The sequence below is a fragment of the Oncorhynchus clarkii genome, chromosome 32 (genome assembly GCF_045791955.1).
Source record: "Oncorhynchus clarkii lewisi isolate Uvic-CL-2024 chromosome 32, UVic_Ocla_1.0, whole genome shotgun sequence".
Classification (NCBI taxonomy): Eukaryota; Metazoa; Chordata; class Actinopteri; order Salmoniformes; family Salmonidae; genus Oncorhynchus; species Oncorhynchus clarkii.
Window position 1 is genome coordinate 14,444,773 of NC_092178.1, and position 25,130 is coordinate 14,469,902.

At 42.5% G+C, this 25,130-nt stretch overlaps 1 protein-coding gene across 2 annotated transcripts in view; it reads left to right on the forward strand.

Moving 5' to 3' along the window:
* The first annotated feature begins 2,027 nt into the window (after positions 1-2,027).
* The window catches only part of LOC139391624 (inactive phospholipase C-like protein 2), a 40,599-nt gene continuing 17,496 nt past the window's right edge, over positions 2,028-25,130 (forward strand). Inside the window, exons 1-5 of one of the 2 annotated variants that reach the window (XM_071139002.1) lie at positions 2,028-2,642; positions 22,442-22,543; positions 22,841-22,990; positions 23,593-23,753; positions 24,026-24,617. In XM_071139002.1, the coding sequence (XP_070995103.1) occupies positions 2,445-2,642; positions 22,442-22,543; positions 22,841-22,990; positions 23,593-23,753; positions 24,026-24,617 (1,203 nt within the window). In that variant the 5' untranslated portion in view covers positions 2,028-2,444. Of the gene's footprint in view, positions 2,649-22,441; positions 22,544-22,840; positions 22,991-23,592; positions 23,754-24,025; positions 24,618-25,130 lie in introns of both variants that reach the window. The other variant, XM_071139001.1, reaches the window with a different exon arrangement.

Here is a 25,130-nt window from a genome sequence, read left to right on the forward strand (position 1 = left end):
AATTAGACACAGGTGTAACTAATAAGACAAAACCAACAGAAAAAGGAAAAGGGATCGGTGGCAGCTAGTAGGCCGAGCACCGCCCGAACAGGCAGGGGAGTCGTGACAAAACGAGTCACTGCAAGGAGCAGAACAGGGATTGTTCCTCTTGCACTTATAGGTCCTGGATGCCCCTGTGGCAACTTGTATTTGCAGGAATAGGTTGGTGTTTTTTTGTTTTGAAGGAAGAACAAAATAAAGCACAAGATATTTATTCAATGCATCTGGCTGGTATTTACCCTTGAAGAAGAAAGGCTCCATAATAATGCCCCTCAGAAGCCCAGCTAATGCAATTTATTGTGTTATTCATCCCATGACATTCAATTCAACTTATTTTTAAAAGGGCATCCAATATGGGTTGCTATACAAACGACAACAAGGACATTTGCAGCAGATCAGCGCAGATCAGAAAAGAGCAACTTGTGCAATTTTCCCTACAGGTTTTGTCTTACAGAATAGAAGAGTGTTTATGCATCCGTAGCCTGGATATGTCCATTGGAATATTGGCACGATTACATTTGTTTGCCCAATAACTTTTCATGTAAAAATCCAATCATTATAATCAAAAAAGGAAAAACTCACTACTGAAAATCGCTCTGGATAAGAGCGTCTGCTAAATGACTCAAATGTCAAATGTAAATGTTATATTCTCAAGAGACACAATTTTTAGATTTTCTTCAATGTAATATAACGTAAGTGTTTGGGGTGGAAGAAAAACATGTTACCAAGAAAGAAATTAGAAAAATATTGTTATTTATCTTTTATTGTAAGTGTAAAATTGTCCTCTGTAGTTGTCATTAGGACATAAATAAGAAACAAAAAGTACCTTACAGTCAATGGGTATAGCAGATGAAAAACATTTACATTACTGTCAATGGGTATAGTAGATGAAAAACATTTACATTACTGTCAATGGGTACAGTAGATGAAAAACATTTACATTACTGTCAATGGGTACAGTAGATGAAAAACATTTACATTACTGTCAATGGGTATAGTAGATGAAAAATATTTACATTACTATCAATGGGTACAGTAGATGAAAAACATTTACATTACTGTCAATGGGTACAGTAGATGAAAGCATAGCTGTGACATCTGGGTATCCACTACATAGGACATTTCTTGATAATCTCTTATTTAGCTCTTATTTAATGTAAAACAAATATATTACACAGTCCTGACAACTCACTTAACCATTCCTTACTTACTATAATCAATTTGAATATCAGAAAAGGTAATACTTACACACTTCTTTTCAAATTTCCATAAAATGTGCTACTTTTGTAGGCAGACATTTTTTTAAGAACCAGGAAGGTAAAGTTGTCAAGGTAACACACATGTGATATTGGAAAGCCCATAATGTCTTCTCAAAGGGACTACAGGAGTTAACGCAGTGGCTTGAATGGACTCAGAGATACTGACCAATAACTGATGTCCACTAGAGAAGACACAAATGAATTGCTGGGTCTCAGAAGGGTAATCTGTTTCATGCCATGTGGGGATCACCACGGTTCACACTTACCAGTCAAGAAGAAGTAGACATGTTTATGGAAACGTAGCCAATATTGCATCCGTACTAGGCTGTTGTATGAAAACCCATCAATAGGTAGGTGCCCAAAGTGTAACACTCGCGCCACTGTTTCCACGCAGACAGTGAATAAATTCGACACCAGCTGGAAATATGCTGCTCATCTACTGTATTTGTATAGACTATGCCTAGGCTACAACGGTTAGGTGGTGAGAACTGACAAGTCAAGACCCCGAAGCAGTTTTATCTAGAAGGGATACAGCTCTTGTCAAACTTGACTTTTCGTAGCAGGTTTAGGAGAACTTATGCAGCAGGTTAGGATAATTAGGTTAAGGTTTGCTAAAATGCACAAAAAAATAGTTTTGACGTCAATTTGACAAAATCTGTATCCCATCTAGACATGACCCCTGAAGCCAGTTGCTTTCACTTCCCTGTTATGAAGATGACAATAGCGCCGTCAGGAGTGGTTACAACTGCGCAGGGCACTTGAGGTGTGCCATCCGGTTCATTGTAACATAAATCTCTTTTTGAATTTCCATTCTGGTGAGTCGCCGGCAGAAGGTGATGCTGCAGATTATTTCTATCATTGGCATTCCCATTCTCGTGTAAAGCAATGTCTACCGACGGAGAATCAAGATTTGTAGAGGATATATTTTGGGTAGTCTACTTTGCAAGATAACACGGGCTGTGTGGCTGTCTGTTAAAAAGCCTTGTCGCTTTGGCGTGCTGAAGCATCGTGGATCGTATTATTGTCAGTTATTTCACGTAGCGAGGCGATCACCAATCAAGACCTACACACAGCTACCGTGAACGAAAATCCACATTTATAGCGGATTTAAAGACAGTTTAGGGTGCGCGCCCACCTGTTGCTGGGATGAAACCCTCGCCAGGCAATGGGGTGAGCCTCGAGACGCATCGTGAGGAATTGCTGTCCAACGGAGGCTGCGGGGTGTCAGACACCGTGACTGCTGTCCAACCTGAAACTGGCCCCGAATCCCCAATGACTGACAAACCGGGAGCGGGAGAAACTACAGATGCCAAAGGAATCCCTAGGCGGAGCAGTATTATCAAGGTAAAGGTTGGAGGGCATTAAATACTATTTCTCCCTGTCTCCTATCTGTTTCCTCTCCTTTCTCCCAGTCTCCTATCCTTCTCCCAGTCTCCTCTCCTTCTCCCAGTCTCCTCTCCTTCTCCCAGCCTCCTCTCCTTCTCCCAGTCTCATCTCCTTCTCCCAGTCTCCTCTCCTTCTCCCTGTCTCCTCTCCTCCCTGTTGCCTCTTCTTCTCCCAGTCCCTCTCTTTAGACCACACGGATTGGCAAGACCTGGACAGGTGATCGCTTTCACCTATCCTGTCTTTCCAGATCAATGCAGATAAAGGGAAGGATACAAGGAGAGGAAGCACCTTTAGACTATTGAGATGCACCCCAGATCCTTGCGCTCCAGCTGCTGGCAATGAATGCAATACATGCTTGAAATAAATAGGCTATTATTTGGCAGTGTTTTTAATGCCTATCTCTAGGCCTATTACTAAGCTAGCTTTGCGTTGTCTTTATTTTCAAGACAGACAGAAAGACAGACTTATTCGTAGATCTTTGGACTGGGCTGGATGGAATGACCCATCTCACCCAGCTCCTCCCTCTTTATTCTTCTACTTTAGACAGACTTCATCCCTGTTTTAAACTTTGAAATAAATCCTTTATCTTCACATCCCGAAGGTAATCTGACAACTGGTGAGAAGGACTCAAGTATGTGATGAAATCATTGCTTGATCTGTGATCACAGCAAGACTTATGTTTCTTTATAGGACTTTAATGTAATTCATAAACTTTGGGCTTGTCCAAACAGTTCATCTTGTGTTGTAGGTTTTGCTGAATGTTTTATTAGGCCTTATATTGATCTCTTACGTTGCCAGTTTTGTATGATACTGCTCCCTACAGAGGAATGACTTGTCGTCAATGTTGGCTCTGTGCCGGTCTGATTCGCTCCCAGCGCTTGGCAGGGCAGGAGGTTGGCCAATTTCCTCACATTTGATGTTGCAATGTTGCTTTGAGTCACGAACAGTTAGAGATACTGATGACTCTCTCTCTCTCGCGCCATCTCTCTCTCCCCCTCTCTCTCTCGTGTTTTGTTGTCGTCACCTCTCTCTCTCTCTCTCCCCCCTAACTTTCTCTCTCGTGTTTTGTTGCCGTCACCTCTCTCACTCTCTCTCTTTCTCGCCCTCTCTCTCTCTCTTTCTCGCCCTCTCTAACTTTCTCTAACTTTCTCTCTCAAGTTTTGTTGCTGTCACTCTCTTTCAACTATAACTTCCTTCCTCACTCCTTTTTTCACTTTCTCTTTCTATTCGTTGACTTTATTTGTTTCTGCGTTGCCAGTAAAGGATTGTCAGAAACACAAATGTGTTTACCTTTCTGCCATGCTTCAGAAAAGTTGTGTGGCGCCTAAAATAACCAGCTCTGTCCCACGCTGTGCTGAAAGTGGCGTTAAATGACTTCTCTGCAAGGGCGTTGCTGCTCGACGTATGCGGCAGAGTGTGGAGCCACAGCGCTGCTATCTGCTGGTGCTGCGTTTGTTTGATGTGGTGGTGATAGCTACAGCACACGTCTAACTTGCAACACAAACTGTGTATCTTCAAAGGGCAGCAGAGAACGATATGGTATGGGACAACTGAACACAAAATTACATGCATACATACATGCATACATAAATACGAAGTCGGAAGTTTACATACACCTTAGCCAAATACATTTAAACTCAGTTTTTCACAATTCCTGACATTTAATCCTCATAAAAAAATTCCCTGTCTTAGGTCAGTTAGGACCACCACTTTATTTTAAGAATGTGAAATGTCAGAATAATAATAGAGAGGATTATTTATTTCAGGTTTTATTCATTTCATCACATATCCAGTGGGTCAGAAGTTTACATACACTCAATTAGTATTTGGTAATTGTTTAATTTTGGTCTAACGTTTTGGGTAGTCTTCCACAAGCTTCCCACAATAAGTTGGGTGAATTTTGGCCCAGTCCTCCTGACAGAGCTGGTGTAACTGAGTCAGGTTTGTAGGCCTCCTTTGTAGGCCTCCTCGCACATTCTTTTTCAGTTCTGCCCATACATTTTCTATAGGATTGAAGTCAGGGCTTTGTGATGGCCACTCCAATACCTTGACTTTGTTGTCCTTAAGCCAATTTGCCACAACTTTAGAAGTATACTTGGGGTCATTGTCCATTTGGAAGAACCTTTTGCGACCAAGCTTTAACTTCCTGGTTGATGTCCCTGATTGATTCCTTTCGCATGATGCCACCAATTTTGTGAAGTGCGCCAGTCTCTCCTGCAGCAAAGCACCCCCACAACATAATGCTGCCACCCCCGTGCTTCACGGTGGGATGGTGTTCTTCGGCTTGCAAGCATCCCCCTTTTTCCTCCAAACATAATGTGGCCAAACAGTTCTATTTTTGTTTCATTAGACCAGAGGACATTTCTCCAAAAAGTACGATCTTTGTCCCCATGTACAGTTGCAAACCGTAGTCTGGCTTTTTTTATGGCGGTTTTGGAGCAGTGGCTTCTTCCTTGCTGAACGGCCTTTCAGGTTATGTCGATATAGTGTGTTTTACTGTGGATATAGATACTTTTGTACCTATTTCTTCCAGCATCTTCACAAGGTCCTTTGCTGTTGTTCTGGCATTGATTTGCACTTATCTCACCAAAGTGCGTTCATCTCTAGGAGACATAATGCGTCTTCTTCCTGAGCGGTATAACGGCTGCGTGGTCTCATGATGTTGAAACTTGCGTACTATTGTTTGTACAGATGAACGTGGTACCTGAACCAGACTTGTGGAGGTCTACAATTGGGTACGAGGAGACTTGTGGAGACTTGTGGAGGCCTGTGCATGGGTACGAGGTAATATCAGTCAATGTACATGCGTACGAGGTAATATGAGTCAATGTGCATGGGTATGAGGTAATATGTACATGTAGGTAAGGGTGAAAATGACAACCAGGATAAATAATACACATAGTAGCAGCAGCGTGTGTGAGTGGGTGTGTGAGCATATGTAGTTTGTGTAGTATGTGTCACTCTCTGAGGAGTACCCTGTATCTGTCTAGTATCCTGTATCTGAGGGGTACCCTGCATCTGTCTAGTATCCTGTCTCTGAGGGGTAACCTGTCTCTGAGGGGTACCCTGTATCTGTCTAGTATCCTGTCTCTGAGGGGTAACCTGTCTCTGAGGGGTACCCTGTATCTGTCTAGTATCCTGTCTCTGAGGGGTAACCTGTCTCTGAGGGGTACCCTGTATCTGTCTAGTATCCTGTCTCTGAGGGGTAACCTGTCTCTGAGGGGTACCCTGTATCTGTCTAGTATCCTGTCTCTGAGGGGTACCCTGTATCTGTCTAGTATCCTGTCTCTGAGGGGTACCCTGTATCTGTCTAGTATCCTGTCTCTGCGTATGGAGGGGCAGCGGGGGTGGTTAGGTGTAGTGAGTTTGTTTGGAACTTGAGTGGTATATTTTCAACTGTTTGGATGACAAATCTGGTCTGTGTTTGTAGTATTGTATGAGTATTAATGATTGCCCAGTGTGTGTGTTCTGACTGTGAGAACAGTGTTAGCCTGGGGGGTTGGCAGACAGCTGGGGAAGGATATGGTTTGAATTGTAGCTCTTCCAACCTGCTACTTTGGTTAACATTGATTGACGTCTTTGGCCCACTTTAGCATGCTCTGGCCTACTTTAGATCACTTCCCATTGCTTCAGGCTGTTTTAGAACAAGTAACCACAGCAAACCAACAACTTTAAATCTTTTTCCTTCAGTGGTTGTGATGGAACAAATGATGTTTTCTGAATCACACAGCTAATTCTGTACATGCATGCAGTGCCTTCAGAAAGTATTCACCCCCACTTTCCCACATGTTGTTGTGTTAGTCTGAATTTAAAATTGATTCAATTGAAATGTGTCACTGACCTACACACAATACCTCATCATGTCAAAGTGGAATTATGTTTTTTTTTTTTTATGTTTATGAATTAAAATGAAATGCTGAAATGTCTTGAGTCAATAAGTTTTAAACCCCTTTATAATGGCAAGCCTAAATAAGTTCAGGAGTAAAAATGTGCTTAACAAGTCACATAAGTTGCATGGACTCATTCTGTGTGCAATAATAGTGTTTAACATGATTTTGAATGAATACCTCATCTCTGTACCCCGCACATACGAGTATCTGTAAGGCCCCTCAGTTGAGCAGTGAATTCAACCACAAAGACCAGGGAGGTTTTTCCAATGCCTTGCAAAGAAGAGTACCTATTGGTAGAGGGGTTAAATAAACAGACATGGAATATCCCTTTGAGCATGGTGAAGTTAATTACACTTTGGATGGTGAATCAGTACATCCATCTAGAGGCAAAAGAAACGTACACCTGTTTAGGCGAGCCGCTGGCCAGCGGAGTAGAACACTAACAATTTAAGGAGAGCCGCACACTCTAGGAGCTCAGATGCAATAATTTAATAATCAACGTTTCAACAGACAAGCTGTCTTCATCAGGGTACAATGACAAACACTGCTGGTCACTAGTTTATATAGTGTCAAAGGACACACACAGGTGTCTGAAATCACAGCCAGGTGTGGCTTGATATCATTGCTTAATCTTCAGATATCAAAATAACATGCAAAAAACATGGATAGCATACGATCATAGATACAATGTGGCTACATAAGCCTACACACATGTACAATAGCAAAATCACAATAATCACAAGACTGGCTTCAGATCAAAGTCTTCATTGAGACCGAAGGGAGAAAGGGTCTTTAAATTAAAGATCCAGGCAGCCTCTCGTTTTAACAATAAATTGTTGAGGTCACCCCCTCTCCTAGGGAGGGTGACATGTTTAATGCCAATATAACATAGGGATGAAATCTGGGTGGTTTGCTTCCAAAAAGTGGGCCGCAACTGGGTAAGTCGAGTTTTTACACCGAATGGTGCTACGATGCTCCGAGATTCATACTTTTTTTGCGCTTTGTTTTACCCACATACATTTTACTACAAGGACAAGTTATAAGATTAATAACTGCCTTAGTGGAGCCCATGATAACACCTTTAATTGGGATCGGTTTCCCTGTTTTGTGGTTTTTGAAGGATCTACATTTATATGTGCCATTGCATTGAGCACAGCCATTACACTTGTAGTTACACTTGTCATTATACCCTGATGAAGACAGCTTGTCTGTTGAAGCTTTGGTTATTAAATTATTGCATCTAAGCTCCTAGAGTGTGCTGCTCTCCTTAAATTTTTCAAGTATCAATACACCCAGTCACTACAAAGATACAGGCGTCTTTCCTAACTCAGTTGCCGGAGAGGAAGGAACTGCTCAAAGGATTTCACCATGAGGCCAATGACTTTAAAACAGTTAGAGTTTAATGGCTATGATAGGAGAAAACTGAGGATGGATCAACAACATTGTAGTTACTCCACAATACAAGCCTAAATGATTGAGTGAAAAGAAGGAAGCCTGTACAGAATAAACAATTTCCCGAAACATGCATCCTGTTTTCAATAAGGCACTAAAGTAAAACTGCAACAAATTTGGCAAAGAAATGAATTTGCGTTATGTTTGGGGCAAATCCAACACAACACATCACTGAGTACCATCCTTAATATTTTCAAGCATGGTGCTGGCTGCATCATATTACGGGTATGCTTGTCATCGGCAAGGACTAGAATTTGTTTTAAGATAAAAAGAAATGGAATAGAGCTAATCACAGGCAAAATCCTAGAGTTAAACCTTGTTCAGTCTGCTTTCCAAAAGACACTTGGAGACAAATTCACCTTTCAGCAGTACAATAACCTACAACTCAAGGCTAAATATACACTGGAGTTGCTTACCAAGATGACATTGTATGTTCCTGAGTGGCCTAGTTACAGTTTTGACTTAAATTGTCTTAAAAATGCATGGCAAGACTTGAGAATGGCTGTCTAGCAATGATCAACAACCAACTTGACAGAGCTTGAAGAACTTGAAAAATGCTAATATTTTACAATCCAGGTGTACAAAGCTCTTAGAGACACAGCTGTAATCGCTGCCAATGGTGATTCTAACATGTATTGACTCAGGCGTTCTTCCCACAAATTTTCCATAGTATTGAGGTCAGGGCTTTGTGGTCAGGGCTTTGTGGTGGCCACTCCAATACCTTGACTTTGTTGTCCTTAAGCCATTTTGCCACAACTTTGGAAGTATGCTTGGAGTCATTGTCCATTTGGAAGACCCATTTGCGACCAAGCTTTAACTGATGTTTTAAGATGTTGCTTCAATATATGCACAATTTTCCTTTCTAATGATGCGATCTATTTTGTGAAGTGCATCAGTCCCTCCTGCAGCAAAGCACCCCCACAACATGATGCTGCCACCCCCGTGCTTCACGGTTGGGATGTGTTCTTCGGCTTGCAAGCCTCCCCATTTTTCCTCCAAACATAACGATGGTTATTATGACCAAACAGTTCTATTTTTGTTTCATTAGACCAGAGGACATTTTTCAAAAAATTAGGATCTTTGTCCCCATGTGCAGTCGCAAACCATAGTCTGGCTTTTTTATGGAGGTTTTGGAGCAGTGGCTTCGTCCTTGCTGAGCAGCCTTTCAGGTTATGTCGTTATAGGACTAGTTTTACTGTGGATATAGATACTTTTGTACCAGTTTCCACCAGCATCTTCACAAGGTCCTTTGCTGTTGTTCTGGCATTGATTTGCACTTTTCTCACCAAAGTGCGTTCATCTCTAGGAGACATAATGCGTCTCCTTCCTGAGCGGTATGACGGCTGCGTGGTCTCATGATGTTGAAACTTGCGTACTATTGTTTGTACAGATGAACGTGGTACCTGAACCAGACTTGTGGAGGTCTACAATTTTTTTCTGAGGTCTTGGCTGATTTCTTTTGATTTTCCCATGACGTCAAGCAAAGAGGCACAGAGTTTGAAGGTAGGCCTTGAAATACATCCACAGGTACACCTCCAATTGACTCAAATTATGTCAATTAGCCTCTCAGAAGCTTCTAAAGCCATGACATCATTTTCTGGAATTTTCCAAGCTGATTAAATGCACAGTCAACTTAGTGTATGTAAACTTCTGACCCACTGGAATTGTGATACAGTGAATTATAATTGAAATAATCTGTCTGTAAACAATTGTTGGAAAAATGACTTGTGTCATGCACAAAGTAGATGTCCTAACCGACTTGCCAAAATGAATGTTTGTTAACAAGAAATTTGTGGAGTGGTTGAAAAACGAGTTAATGACTCCAACCCAAGTGTACTGTATGTAAACTTCCGTCTTCAACTGTGTGTGTGTGTGTGTGTGTGTGTGTGTGTGTGTGTGTGTGTGTGTGTGTGTGTGTGATAACAATCACCAGATTCACCACCGCCTAACTCACCAAGGCTTCACTGAGGCGTCCTACATTTTAAACAAAAGCCTGATCATGCCCAAACATCCAAACAAATATTTACAAAGTGCTTGATAACTCAAACTCCACTACCCTCCAGCCTCTGGTGGTTCAGTAGGTTCGGGGTTGAACTGAGGGCCTACAGGACAGCTGAGGGCTGCTGTCACGTTTTAAGCAGAAACTGTGGTTAACTCTTTGTCTGAATTACCTTCATCATGTCCGCCTTTTACCTGAGAATCATCCTAAAACATGCATCTCATCTGGAACATCAAAGATTTGTACAGAAGGAGAGACACTTCTGGTAAGCTCTTAGTTGGTGGTTTTGACTTGAGGAGAGATACTTCTGGTAAGCTCTTAGTTGGTTGATTTTGACTTGAGGAGAGATACTTCTGGTAAGCTCTTAGTTGGTTGGTTTTGACTTGAGGAGAGATACTTCTGGTAAGCTCTTAGTTGGTTGATTTTGACTTGAGGAGAGATAATTCTGGTAAGCTCTAAGTTGGTGGTTTTGACTTGAGGAGAGATACTTCTGGTAAGCTCTTAGTTGGTGGTTTTGACTTGAGGAGAGATACCTCTGGTAAGCTCTTAGTTGGTGGTTCTGACTTGAGGAGAGATACTTCTGGTAAGCTCTTAGTTGGTGGTTTTGACTTGACTGAGTCCATCTGCTGGTTATGGATTGGTGTGGGTGTTGCGAAGTAAATGGTGTGTTGAATCATGTTGTTGCTGAGGGAATGACACAACCACTTCACACTTCCTGTTTCTCCTCCCCGTTGTAACAGTGACTTCCTTTCCCATACTGTATCATGTACGTACGTACGCACGCATGCGCACACAAAATGCATGAATGTCATACACACACACACACACACACACAGTTGAGGAAGTGGGACAAAATGATCATAGTTAGGCCTACACTTTTTGAATTCTAAGACTCCCTGTCCAGAACATTTATTAGATTTTTTGTGTTATGGGTTTGGTTGTGTGTGTGTTTTGTTTTTAGCACAGAGATCTCAGATAGCCATGTGTTTATGCCTGCTGGTACCTACTGTGTGTCTCTTGATCGTCTCTTAGTCTGCCCACTAATGACCTACACTACATCCTAATTATTTTTTAAATACTTAAACAAAATGTTATAAACAATATAGAAAGACAACTTAACATCCCACAAACATAGCTCCACTAAACTAGACATGATGATGGCTGGGACTGCCCAACCTTCAGCATACAGAGAAAAAAGATGGATAAAAACAAAAACAACAACTCAGACATACATTCATTTCAACAAACATTAATGACATCATAATTGCTCAGACCCACATGCTCCCACTGTATTCATACCCATCCGTCTCACAATAACATCCCTTTTCATTTCACATTTTTGGGATATCTTCAGCGCTTGTAACACTTTATGCCATAATGGCTTCAAATTGCACTGTTTTGTTTCTCTCTGTAGCCCACATTTTGTCAATATTTAAATAATGAATTTGATTAATCCTCTATTTTAACGACGGAAGATCATTTGATTTCCAGTTAAATAAAGTTTTTTCAAAATAATTGATGAGAAAAGTATGGTCCAACCCATTGGGTATCTCACCGCACCCTCATATGTCGTGTCGTCAAATATGTTGTGTCGTCAAATATGCCGATAGATGGATTAAAAGTAAACTTACATTGTAAAACGTCTGACAGCCAACTTTCTAACTCCGCCCATAACTTTTGACCTTTATGCCACTCCCAGAAAGCATTCATTATTGAGTCATTTGTAGTTTTACACTTAAGACATGACTGCCGTTGTGCTGTCAATTTTGTACATTTTGTTTCTTGAATAATCCACTCTGTACATTGGTTTATACTGGATTAAGCATACATTTTCTTTCACTGTAATTTATTTCGTTATGTTCCAACACTCCCTCCATCTTGTGCCGTTATATCAATTATTTTTAGGTCTTGGTTCCAATAGTTTAGTTTATATTTTTTTCTAAGAGATTGTCAGTTGGATATGCTCTCTGCAAGGTTTTATATATCTTAACTATCATATGAATTTCATTTTCTGACTAAAATAGAATTACTTCAACATTGCTTTGTTGTCCAAAATATTTAAAATAAAAATGTTGTGATCTACAACTATTAAGTTGCATGTATTTAAAAATGTCACATTGGTCAGTCCAAAATGGCTTTTTAATTCTGTCATGGAAATAATTGTATTTCCTGTTACCAAGTCATTTATTTTATACCTTTCTGAAAAGCTATCCAAGGATTGCTCAGTAGGGGTGTGTTTTTAGGAGTGATATTGGTTCTTGTAGAATCAGTTTAATCTTCCATGTTGTTCTAGTGTTCTAACTGGGAAATTGTTCATGTTCTTAGCTCCATCCTTTGAAAACAAACACGTAAAAAATCATCTGTGATTGAGTATGCGCATCTTCAATATGTACCCATTGTTCCAGTTTAGTGCATTTAACTCTACATCTCAAGTCTTGTTGGGTGGCTAATTGATACAGTTCCACATCTGGAATGTTAAAACCACCCTCAGACTCAGGAAGATGTAAAACCTTCCTATTTTATTCTATGAGTTTTATTTGCCCATATGAAGTCTGTTATGACCGAGGATACTTTTGGGAGCCATGCCATTTTGAAGAGGTTTATTCTACCTGTAAAATTGATGGGAGGATTGTTCCATTTCATTCAATCTGCTAATGGGATAAAGTTATCTTTATATATTTGTTTCTTTGTCACTTATTTAAGCATCCTAATTATTTAATTTTTTTTTGTTGTCCACTTAAAGGATAATTCCTATTGCCATTATTTAATTAGAATTTTTTTATATCCTGAGATATTACAGTATTCTGAAAACATTCAAATTCTGCTGACTGGAGTGTTCTGTAATGAGGCTCATTCTGGGTGGGTGTTGATTACACACCTGTGTTCTGAGACCATGATTTGAACACCATGTTTGCATCTGAAGTTGCTAAGTGACAGCATAGATAGACTAGAGACTACCTGCTACAAGGCACCTATCTATACAACGCGCACACACCCTCACACATTTTCACACACAGCTTTATCTTCTGGAATTAGGTCAGTGGTTAGAGAATGGTTGATTAAAGGGTCTGTGATTTAGGAATGTGGTCTGTCTGTGTGCCAAAGCTTTCAGTATTAATGCATTCCAGGAAAGGCTTGGATTTATTTAGCACACACAGTATTCTCTGTTCCGACCTTCATCCCCCCACGTCTATCTCTCTCCTCGCTCTCTTTCGGCATACCTCTATCTATCACATTCATTTTTAGCTATATCCCCTGTTGATTCCTCATACTTCCCCTCAGAACCTCAGGCCTTGAGAAGCAGGGAGAGGTTATCTGCCATTTCCTTCTCTTGTTCTCCATCTTTCTCTCCCTCCATCTGTTCACTCACCCATATAATGCAGTAAAATGGATCTCTCCTGTCTGCTCAGGACACACTTGAGCGTCTAAAACTAGATAGAATATGTAGAAATGATGATGGACCTACATGTATATATTCTGGGAAGGCTTTCCAATAGATGTTGGAACATTGCTGCAGGGACTTCCATTCAGCCACGAGCATTAGTGAGATCGGGCACTGATGTTGGGTGATTAGGCCTGGATTGCAGTCGGTGTTCCAATTCATCCCAAGTTCTTCCACAACGATCTCGACAAACCATTTCTGTATGGACTTACTTACTTACTTACTGACTTTATTGTCCCCATGGGGAAATTTTGTTGCAGTGTCATGTACACATTTAAAGTGCCGTTTAAATACAAAACAAGATTGACAACACAATTTTCATAACAGTTACGCACCAATAAAAATAATAATAGTAAGAAATAAGAAATATATATATATATTTTTTAAGAAAAGACTAGCCTGCTGGCCTTACAATGGGAACATTCTCCCGAGCTATTTAGGAGGGATATCACACCTGGCACAAATGATTGTCTCGTTCTGTTTTTCCTGCTGAGGGGTGCCCTATACCTGCGCCCAGAGGGGAGTAATTCAAAGTCCAGGTAGGTGGCTTGGGTCTAAAATGACCTCGCTTTGTGCACGGGGGAATTGTTATGCTGAAACAGGAAAGGGCCTTCCCCAAACTGTTTCCACAAAGTTGGAAGCACAGAATCTCCTAGAATGCTAGTGTATGCTGTAGTGTTAAGATTTCCACTCACTGGAACTAAGGGGCCTAGCCCAAACCATGAAAAACAGCCACAGACCATTATTCCTCCTCCACCAACCTTTACCTACCTCAATGCATAGTGCCAACTGTAGTGTTCTCCTGCCATCTGCTAAGCCCAGATTTGTCTGTTGGACTGCCAGATGGTGAAGCGTGATTCATCACTCCAGAGAACGCATTTTCACTGCTCTAGAGTCCAATGGAGGCAAGCTGTACACCTCTCCAGCCGATGCATAGCATGGTGATCTTAGGCTTGTTTGCGGCTGCTCGGCCATGGAAACCCATTTCCATGGCCAAGTAGCCGTTCTTGTGCTCACGTTGTTTCCAGGGGAAGTTTGAAACTCGGTAGTGAGTGTTGCCACCAAGGTCAGAGGACTTTTAAGAGCTTCAGCACTCAGCGGTCCTGTTCTGTGTGCTTGTGTGGCCTACCACTTCGCGGCTGAGCCGTTGTTGCTCCTAGACGTTTACACTTTACAATAACAGCACTTACAGTTGACAGGGACAGCTCTAGAAGGGCAGAAATTTGATGAACAGACTTGTTGGAAAGGTGGCATCCTATGAAAGTGCCACGTTGAAAGTCCCTGAGCTCATAAGTAAGGCCATTCTACTGTCAATGTTTGTCTATGGAGATTTCTTGGCTGCGTGCTTGATTTTATACACCTGTCAGCAACGGGTGTGGCTGAAACATACTTTTGCATATATAGTGTAGATACATACATACATTTGTGATAAAAAAACAAACATTCGCAAGGCTTCCCAACAGCTTCATTTCAGAGAACACAACTCTGTGGTTTCAATGCGTCTACAATCTTGTTTGTCCCATATGGGCCCTGGTCAAAAGTAGTGCACTACGTAGGGAAATAGGGTGCATTTGGATGCAGCTTTGTCTCATGTCTAGAAGCTTGGCTCTTCAGTTCAGTTCTTCCTGTGATGCCCCAGACCACCACAGGAAGTTGCTTTGTGACTGACCACTGCTTCCTGTTTTGAAGGCTTCAGAGTGGCGATGGAAGGTTTTCACCATATGTCTCGGATTTATGAGAAACACTGGCGACAAGGAGAGAACTGTTGAGGACAAAGATTTTGTTTCTTTCTTTCTCGCTCTTTCTCCCAACGATGCATAAACACACACACACACACACACACACACACACACACACACACACACACACACACACTGAGTGTGGTTAAGGTAGCGTGGCTAATTCTATCATTCAAGTAGAGGTTACAGATCGGTAAAGGTTACATGACTCTTTGGCAAACATTTTAGAAGACAGTGTACACTGTGTGTGTGTTTGTTTGTTTGTTTTTCTCACCATGCTTGTCTTTATAAGCCTGCGTACAGGTCACTTGTGTACAACTGAATGAGTGTGTTTGTGTGGCCAGGTACTCTCTTTTCAAGGTCATTTGTTCAGGGTCTGTATTGATGTCCGAGGTGTGTGTGTGTATTGATACGTGCACTGAGGTTGTGTGTAGACATATGACAAATGAAGTGGCTCTATAGAGACTGTAATTGAATCAGTCTATTGAATAGGTCACATGGCATTTGCTCCTCCAGATCAACACAAACCTCTGTCTGTGAGACGATATCCTCATAGAACTACATATCATTCTCTAGAGACTTGTTACTGGTCTTGTCCCAATACCCACACTTGCCTCCTAAATACACTGCTCAAAAAAATAAAGGGAACACTAAAATAACACATCCTAGATCTGAATGAATGAAATATTCTTATTAAATACTTTTTTCTTTACATAGTTGAATGTGCTGACAACAAAATCACACAAAAATTATCAATGGAAATCAAATTTATCAACCCATGGAGGTCTGGATTTGGAGTCACACTCAAAATTAAAGTGGAAAACCACACTACAGGCTGATCCAACTTTCATGTAATGTCCTTAAAACAAGTCAAAATGAGGCTCAGTAGTGTGTGTGGCCTCCACGTGCCTGTATGACCTCCCTACAACGCCTGGGCATGCTCCTGATGAGGTGGCGGATGGTCTCCTGAGGGATCTCCTCCCAGACCTGGACTAAAGCATCCGCCAACTCCTGGACAGTCTGTGGTGCAATGTGGCGTTGGTGGATGGAGCGAGACATGATGTCCCAGATGTGCTCAATTGGATTCAGGTCTGGAGAACGGGCGGGCCAGTCCATAGCATCAATGCCTTCCTCTTGCAGGAACTGCTGACACACTCCAGCCACATGAGGTCTAGCATTGTCTTGCATTAGGAGGAACCTAGGGCCAACCGCACCAGCATATGGTCTCACAAGGGGTCTGAGGATCTCATCTCGGTACCTAATGGCAGTCAGGCTACCTCTGGCGAGCACATGGAGGGCTGTGTGGCCTCCCAAAGAAATGCCACCCCACACCATGACTGACCCACCGACAAACCGGTCATGCTGGAGGATGTTGCAGGCAGCAGAACGTTATCGACACGGCGTCTCCAGACTGTCACGTCTGTCACATGTGCTCAGTGTGAACCTGCTTTCATCTGTGAAGAGCACAGGGCGCCAGTGGCGAATTTGCCAATTTTGGTGTTCTTTGGCAAATGCCAAACGTCCTGCACGGTGTTGGGCTGTAAGCACAACCCCCACCTGTGGACGTCGGGCCCTCATACCACCCTCATGGAGTCTGTTTCTGACAGTTTGAGCAGACACATGCACATTTGTGGCCTGCTGGAGGTAATTTGCAGGGCTCTGGCAGTGCTCCTCCTGCTCCTCCTTGCACAAAGGAGGAGGTAGCGGTCCTGCTGCTGGGTTGTTGCCCTCCTACGGCCTCCTCCACGTCTCCTGATGTACTGGCCTGTCTCCTGGTAGCGCCTCTATGCTCTGGACACTACGCTGACAGACACAGCAAACCTTCTTGCCACAGCTCGCAATGATGTCCCATCCTGGATGAGCTGCACTACCTGAGCCACTTGTGTGGGTTGTAGACTCTGTCTCATGCTACCACTAGAGTGAAAGCACCGCCAGCATTCAAAAGTGACCAAAACATCAGCCAGGAAGCATAGGAACTGAGAAGTGGTCTGTGGTTATCACCTGCAGAACCACTCCTTTATTGGGTGTCTTGCTAATTGCCTATAATTTCAACCTGTTGTCTATTCCATTTGCACAACAGCATGTGAAATTTATTGTCAATCAGTGTTGCTTCCTAAGTGGACAGTTTGATTTCACAGAAGTGTGATTGACTTGGAGTTACATTGTGTTGTTTAAGTGTTCCCTTCATATTTTTGAGCAGTGTAGTATGCAAAAACAAGAGTTCGACCGATTATGATTTTTTTAACGGCGATACCCATTTTTGGAGGACCAAAAAAAGCAGATACCGATTAATCAGCCGGTTTAAAAAAATATATATATATTATATTTGTAATAATGACAATTACAACAATACTGAATGAACACTTTTTAAAAACTTAATATAATACATCAAATCTATTTTGTCTCAAATAATGAAACATGCTGTCACGTTCTGACCTTAGTTCTGTTATTATATCTTTGTTTTAGTATGGTCGGGGCTTGAGTTGGGTGAGCAGTCTGTTTGTTTTTCTATGTTTGTTTTTGAGTATGGTTCTCAATCAGAGGTAGCTGTCAATTGTTGTCCCTGATTGAGAATCATACTTAGGTAGCCTGGCTTTCACTTTTGGGTTGTGGGTGTTTGTTTTCCGTGTGAGTGTTTGGTCCACACTGTACTGTTTTGGTTTTGTATATTCACGTCATCGTTTATTGTTTTGTTCGAGTGTTCTATTGTCTTTATTAAAAACATTATGGACACTTACCACGCTGCGCATTGGTTCTCCAATCCTTCTCGCTACTCCTCATCAGAAGAGGAGGACGAGAACCCTTACACATGCTCATTTTGGAGAAAGTAAAAGTGCAATGTGTGCCATGTAAAAAAGCTAACGTTTAAGTTCCTTGCTCAGAACATATTAAAGCTGGTGGTTCAATATTCCCAGTTCTTCAATATTCCAAGTTAAGATGTTTTAGGTTGTAGTTATTATAGGACTATTTCTCTCTAGACCATTTGTATTTCATATACCTTTGACTATTAGATGTTCTAATAGGCACTTTAGTATTGCCAGCCTACTCTCAGGAGTTGATAGGCTTGACGACATAAACAGCGCTGGGAAGCAAGCATTTCTAACACGGAACCCAAACCGCTGCGCTCGTGCGCCATCGTGCATAAATGTATTTTGTCCCCCTACACCAAACGCGATCACGACACGCAGGTTAAAATATCAAAACAAACTCTAAACTAATAACATTAATTTGGGGCTTGCACTTGCTAGCTAATTTGTCCTATTTAGCTAGCTTGCTGTTGCTAGCTAATTTGTCCTGGGATATAATCATTAGGTTGTTATTTTACCTGAAATGCACAAGGTCCTCTACTCCGATAATTATTCCACACATAAAACGGTCCACCGAATCGTTTTTAGTCATCTCTCCTCCTTATATGGTGAATGGCATTTAAACTTTCGTAGTTTTACCATGACAACCGGCAACACTTTTCGTCTTTCAATCACCCACGTGGGTATAACCAATGAGGAGATGGCATGTGGGTACCTGCTTCTATAAACCAATGAGGAGATGGGAAAGACTGGACTTGCAGCGTGATCTGTGTCAGAAATTGAAAGGACTTCTATTTTATCTCTTGGCAACGCAGACGCCTGTTGACGCTCGCGAGCTGTGTGGGTGCAATAATTGAATAACATAGATTTCTAAATGTATTTTGCAACGCTCGCTCATGCGACGCGCGTTCGCTGTAGTCAGGGTATTACGAGCCTGCTGTCGCCTACCACCGCTCAGTCAGGCTGCTCTATCAAACCATAGAATGAATTATAATAAACACAGAAATACAAGCCGTTGTCTAAATATTCTTGTTACATTGCGCAACCTTCAATGTTATGTCATAATTATGTACAATTCTGGCAAATTTGTTCGCAGGGAGCCAGGTGGCCCAAACTGTTGCATATACTCTGACTCTGCTTGCAATGAACGCAAGAGAAGGGACACATCTTCCCTAGTTAAAATTGCCTGCTAACATGAATTTCTTTTAACTAAATATGCAAGTTTAAAAAAATATACTTGTGTGTATTGATTTTAAGAAAGGCGTTGATGTTTATGGTTAGGTACAGTCGTGGAATGATTGTGCTTTGTTCGAGAATGCGCAAGTTAAATCATCACCCGTTTTGCGTAGTAGGCTGTGATTCGATGATAAATTAACAGGCACAACATTGATTATATGCAACACAGGACAAGCTAGTTAACCTAGTAATATCATCAACCACGTGTAGTTTAACTAGTGATTGTGTGAAGATTGATAGTTATTTATAAGGTAAGTTTAATGCTAGCTAGCAACTTACCTTGGCTCCTTGCTGCACTCGCGTAACAGGTGGTCAGCCTGCCACGCAGTCTCCTCATGGATTGCAAAGTAATCGGCCATAATCGGAATCCAAAAATGCCGATTACCGATTGTTATGAAAACTTGAAATCGGCCCTAATTAATCGGCCATTCCGCTGCACCTCTAGCAAAAACATGAAGGTTTATATTATGTGCAATTTCAATAATCTAGTGTGCTTTAAATGCCAGGATGTCATACTCAGTTTGGCTTTTCATCTAGTAGAATTCACTGCACACTTTTGAGGAAGAGAATCTTCTTTTCACACAGGCATGTTCGACAACAGCTGATAACCCAACATAATAACTGATAGAGACATACCCCAAGCGACTTACAGCTGTAATCGCAGCAAAAGGTGGCGCTACAAAGTATTAACTTAAGGGGGCTGAATAATTTTGCACGCCCAATTTTTCAGTTTTTGATTTGTTAAAAAAGTTTGAAATAACCAATAAATGTCGTTCCACTTCATGATTGTGTCCCACTTGTTGTTGATTCTTCACAAAAAAATACAGTTTTATATCTTTATGTTTGAAGCCTGAAATGTGGCAAAAGGTCGCAAAGTTCAAGGGGGCCGAATACTTTCGCAAGGCACTGTATCAGTAACGAATGTCTAGTGTCTAAGCTATACATGGTACAGACACAGGCCTTTGGACTGCAAGATAAACAAGTCATTGATAGCATTTCGATGGTATTTATGTCCAGTCATTATCGCTTGGTCTCAAGGCGTTTTATGTGCACCTGGGTGTGAATGGCCGGGAGAAACCACACAAGTACTGATGAAGGACTGTAGATTTAGTGCCACATTGATTTTCTTTGGCATCACTGGAGCTAGTGTCTGGCTGTCTGTCTGTCTGTCTGTCTGTCTGTCTGGCTGGCGTGTAACCAGGATTTCTCCAAAGATATTCTCAAAGAAGCAGCAGAGAGGAAAGGGATACTCTTTTTTTTTATCTTCCAGGAACAAAAAAAGAGTGGGAATAGAGAAGAGAGAAAAGGGAGCCATGAGTTGATGAATAAAGGAGGCATGATGATCAGACATAACTGATCCCTGTTGGGAGAACACCTGTTTGACAGAGACTGTTACATGAAGGAACAGGGACTTAAAACCCACCACCACTGTTCTCTTTCTCTAGCTATCCCCCCGAACTCCGTGTCCCCTCTCCATGTGATCACACTCATGTGTACATACCAGGCACCTCTCTCTCTCTCTCTCTCTCTCTCTCTCTCTCTCTCTCTCTCTCTCTTCTCTCTCTCTCTCTCTCTCTCTCTCTCTCTCACAGCAATCTCTCTTCCTCTTTTTACCAAACAGTCCTGCTGTTTACAGTTGAACAGTTAAAGGGGCTTTTTATTGGTTATACGTGACTAGCCAACTAACCTTTGACCCTGATCAGTGTATGATGCAGTCAACCTTAACGATATGACATAGATAAAAGGACGTACTAAATGACTGAAGCTTCTGAACAAGGTATCTGGGTTTCCTCTTGGACAAGAAGCTTCAGTAGAGTAAATGTACAGACCTGATCAACAAAAAGAGAGTATTTAAACTTTTTGTATTGTTTGTTGGTTTAGCAATTCCACTGTCAGCCAGAGAAATATGCTGAGAGGGATTATCACCACAGCAAGCAAGGTACTTGGAGTCCAACAGACAGGCCTGGATGAGATCTTTAAGGTCAGGGCCTTCCCCAAGGTACTTGTAGTCAAACAGACAGGCCTGGATGAGATCTTTAAGGTCAGGGTCCTCCCCAAGGTACTTGGAGTCAAACAGACAGGCCTGGATGAGATCTTTAAGGTCAGGGCCTTCCCCAAGGTACTTGGAGTCAAACAGACAGGCCTGGATGAGATCTTTAAGGTCAGGGCCCTCCGCAAGGCTCACAAAATCATTTTAGACCCAAGCCACCCGGACTTTGAACTACTCCCCTCTGGTCGCAGGTATAGAGCACCCCTCAGCAGGAAAAACACAACTAGACAATCATTTGTGCCAGGTGTGGTATCCCTCCTAAATAGCTCAGGCTAATGTTCCTATCAACTCAGTAACTGTTATGAAAGTTGTATTGTCAATTTGTTTGTTGTTTAAATGCCACTTTAAACGTGTACATGACACTACAACAACATTTCCCCATGGAGACAATAAAGCCAGTAAAGGCTGACGCAGATGAAGGAGATAGATGGGCTCATAGAATTACATTCAGGAGGCTGTGCAGCGAAGATTGCTAAGGTCCTACACCTATTTGTTTGGTGCATTTCTCTATGGGTGTTTGTGTGGGTTCAGATTCTACATTGATTCTACATTGATTCTACATTACTCCGATTTAAGTTTAATGTTTACCCGCGTTAGACCTATTCTTGAGTATCGGCTAGGCTGATTGATAAGATTGCCAAGGTATTCATTGGCTGCGCTAGAGGAACCTTTTAATGTGTGTTAACGTGATTGGATTACAGAACGTGACCGAGCCCCCTCTGTTCTTCCCTGGTTCTCCATCATTCAGACTCCAGCACCGATGCTGCCACAGATTGCCTTTGACAGTTCAAAAAAAATCTAGAGCTAGATATATCCGTAATTGAATAAACCCACCCCTCTCTCTCTCTCCTCGAGCGGAACAGTGATAGAACTCAGATCATTCGGAGGCCAAAGTCATCAAGGGGGCATGGAATTAGAATTTTCAAAGCCCATCAGTGTTTGATTAATGGGTTATTGGTGAAGGTCAAAGGCACTCTGACACATGTTATCAGAAAGAACACCAGCAAAGTGAAATGAGCCTCTGCTGGGCTGGGTAGGAGTGTAGGTTTATCTGTATTCATTCATTCATTCATCTCTCTCTCTCTGTCTCTCTAATTTCCTCTTATCGATTCCCCACACATCCGCTCCTCCTCTCTCTATAGGATGGGTCTCGTGCTGGTCGTGAGAGGAAGAAGACGGTATCCTTCAGCAGCAGTCTCTCTGAGAGGAAGATCAGCAGCGCTGCAGACTGCATCAGCGCCATGGTGGGGAACATCACCCATTACACACACTAATTATAAACCAGTTACTACACTAGTTACACTTGTTCCATTCTAGTTGTACAGTTCTGAAGTGGCAGTGTCTGTTGGTTTGTTTTTTATACAAGTGACTGAAATATAACTGGGGTGTATTCGTTAGTGCACACCATAGCAAAACATTTCACAACGGAAAACAAAGAAAAAAAAAGTCAAGTGCAGGCAGTTCCTTCCCGTTTTTGCCCATTTGCTTCCTAGTGAATAGGATCAAGGTGTGTGCATGTTTGACGTCTCATCTGTCTCCAGATGGAGGGTACTGAGTTTCGGAAGGTGCGCTCCAACTCACGAGTCTACCAACGCTACTACCTGCTGGAGTCAGGTCTGCAGGCCCTGCGATGGGAGCCCTCCAAGAAGGAGTCAGACAAGGCCTGCATCGCCGTCCCTTCCATCAGAGAGGTAGGTAGCTACACCCGTATCGCCGTCCCCTCCATCAGAGAGGTAGGTAGCTACACCCGTATCGCCGTCCCCTCCATCAGAGAGGTAGGTAGCTACACCCGCAACGCCGTCCCTTCCATCAGAGAGGTAGGTAGCTACACCCGTATCGACGTCCCCTCCATCAGAGAGGTAGGTAGCTACACCCGTATCGCCGTCCCCTCCATCAGAGAGGTAGGTAGCTACACCCGTATCGCCGTCCCCTCCATCAGAGAGGTAGGTAGTTACACCCGTATCGCCGTCCCTTCCATCAGAGGTAGGTACACACCTAGGAGGAGACCAAAGTGGAGACAGCGATGTTATGAATCTTTATGGAGTTAACTCCTGATAAATGCAATGACGTCTGGTTTCCTGTAAAAAACAGAGCAATTAAATTGAATGATCTGCAATACATTTAAATGGAGTTTGCACTCATCAGGAATGGACTATTCTTCAGCACTGTCTTGGAGCCAAATATAACTCAGTCAGTCAATGGAACTGAGTGAAACAATAAGAACTCTTGACTCTCATGTATACTGTTCTGTACTTGGTCTCATTTGATTGGATCCTTCTTTGTGTCTTTCTAGGTCCGCACCGGCCGCAACACAGAGACCTTTAGGACCAACGGCGTCTATGACCAAATCTCTGAGGACTGTGCCTTCTCTATCATCTATGGAGAGACCTATGAAGCTCTGGACCTGGTGGCTAACTCTGCAGAGGTGGCCAACGTCTGGGTCACTGGCCTGAGGTAGGATAGATGTCCACAATGTCTTGCTAGGTTGCCAGATCTGGTTGTGCTTTAGTTTAAACAACTCTCCATGGCTAAGTGGTGTCATATCAAAAGGATGTCAAGATCCTTGAAGATGTACAGTAAATCTAGACCGACACCCAAATGGATCTCACAGTTAGACAATGGAAGTGAATGAAAACAACTGGAACAGATGACTCCCATAGTATTTCCTACCCTGGTATCTTTTAATTATGACAATCTCTGTGCAATCCTTCTCCGTCTCATCCTAGGTATCTGATTCTGTATGGGAAGCATGCCATAGACATGATGGCCAGCAGTGAGGACAGCCTTCGTCTCGCCTGGCTAGCAGAGACATTTTCCTCTATGGTTGTCTCAGATGGACAGGGTGGAGGAGAGGAGGTGGGGATCAGTTTGCGGTCGGCTGTAAGTCTGATCAGGAGTGTTAACCCTGGGGTGAGGAGTGAGAAAGTGGAACACCGGTTTAAGGAGCTCCATCGTGTCAAGGAGAGGATGAATGGGGCCGGGACATCTGGAGTTGGAACTGTGGCTGAAGCAAAGGTTGGGGCTTCAGTTGTAGCTGTGATTGGCTCAGGAGCTGGCGATGAGGATAGGGCTCCAGCTGTGACTGAAGCTGAGGAAAGGGATGGGGGTGAATCTGGAGCTGGGACTGGAGCAAACGCAGACAACAGAAGAGGAGGGATAGAGGACAGGGTAACCAAGGAGGAGTTCATTGAGGTCTTTCACGACCTTTGCACCCGACCGGAGATCTACTTCCTGCTGGTGCAATTCTCTAGCAACAAGGAGTACTTGGATACCAAGGATCTAATGAGGTTCCTGGAGGTTGAGCAGGGCATGGCTCAGGTAAGGATGGTGAAGAGGACCACTTTTCTGTTCTACCAGTAGGACAGTTTCAATGGGTTTTCTGTTCTACCAGTAGGACAATTTCATGGGTTTTCTGTTCTGCCAGTAGGACTGTTTCAATGGGTTTTCTGTTCTGCCAGTAGGACAATTTCATGGGTTTTCTGTTCTGCCAGTAGGACTGTTTCAATGGGTTTTCTGTTCTACCAGTAGGACAATTTCATGGGTTTTCTGTTCTGCCAGTAGGACTGTTTCAATGGGTTTTCTGTTCTGCCAGTAGGACAGTTTTAATGGGTTTTCTGTTCTACCAGTAGGACAATTTCATGGGTTTTCTGTTCTGCCAGTAGGACAGTTTCAATGGGTTTTCTGTTCTGCCAGTAGGACTGTTTCAATGGGTTTTCTGTTCTGCCAGTAGGACAGTTTCAATGGGTTTTCTGTTCTGCCAGTAGGACAATTTCATGGGTTTTCTGTTCTGCCAGTAGGACTGTTTCAATGGGTTTTCTGTTCTGCCAGTAG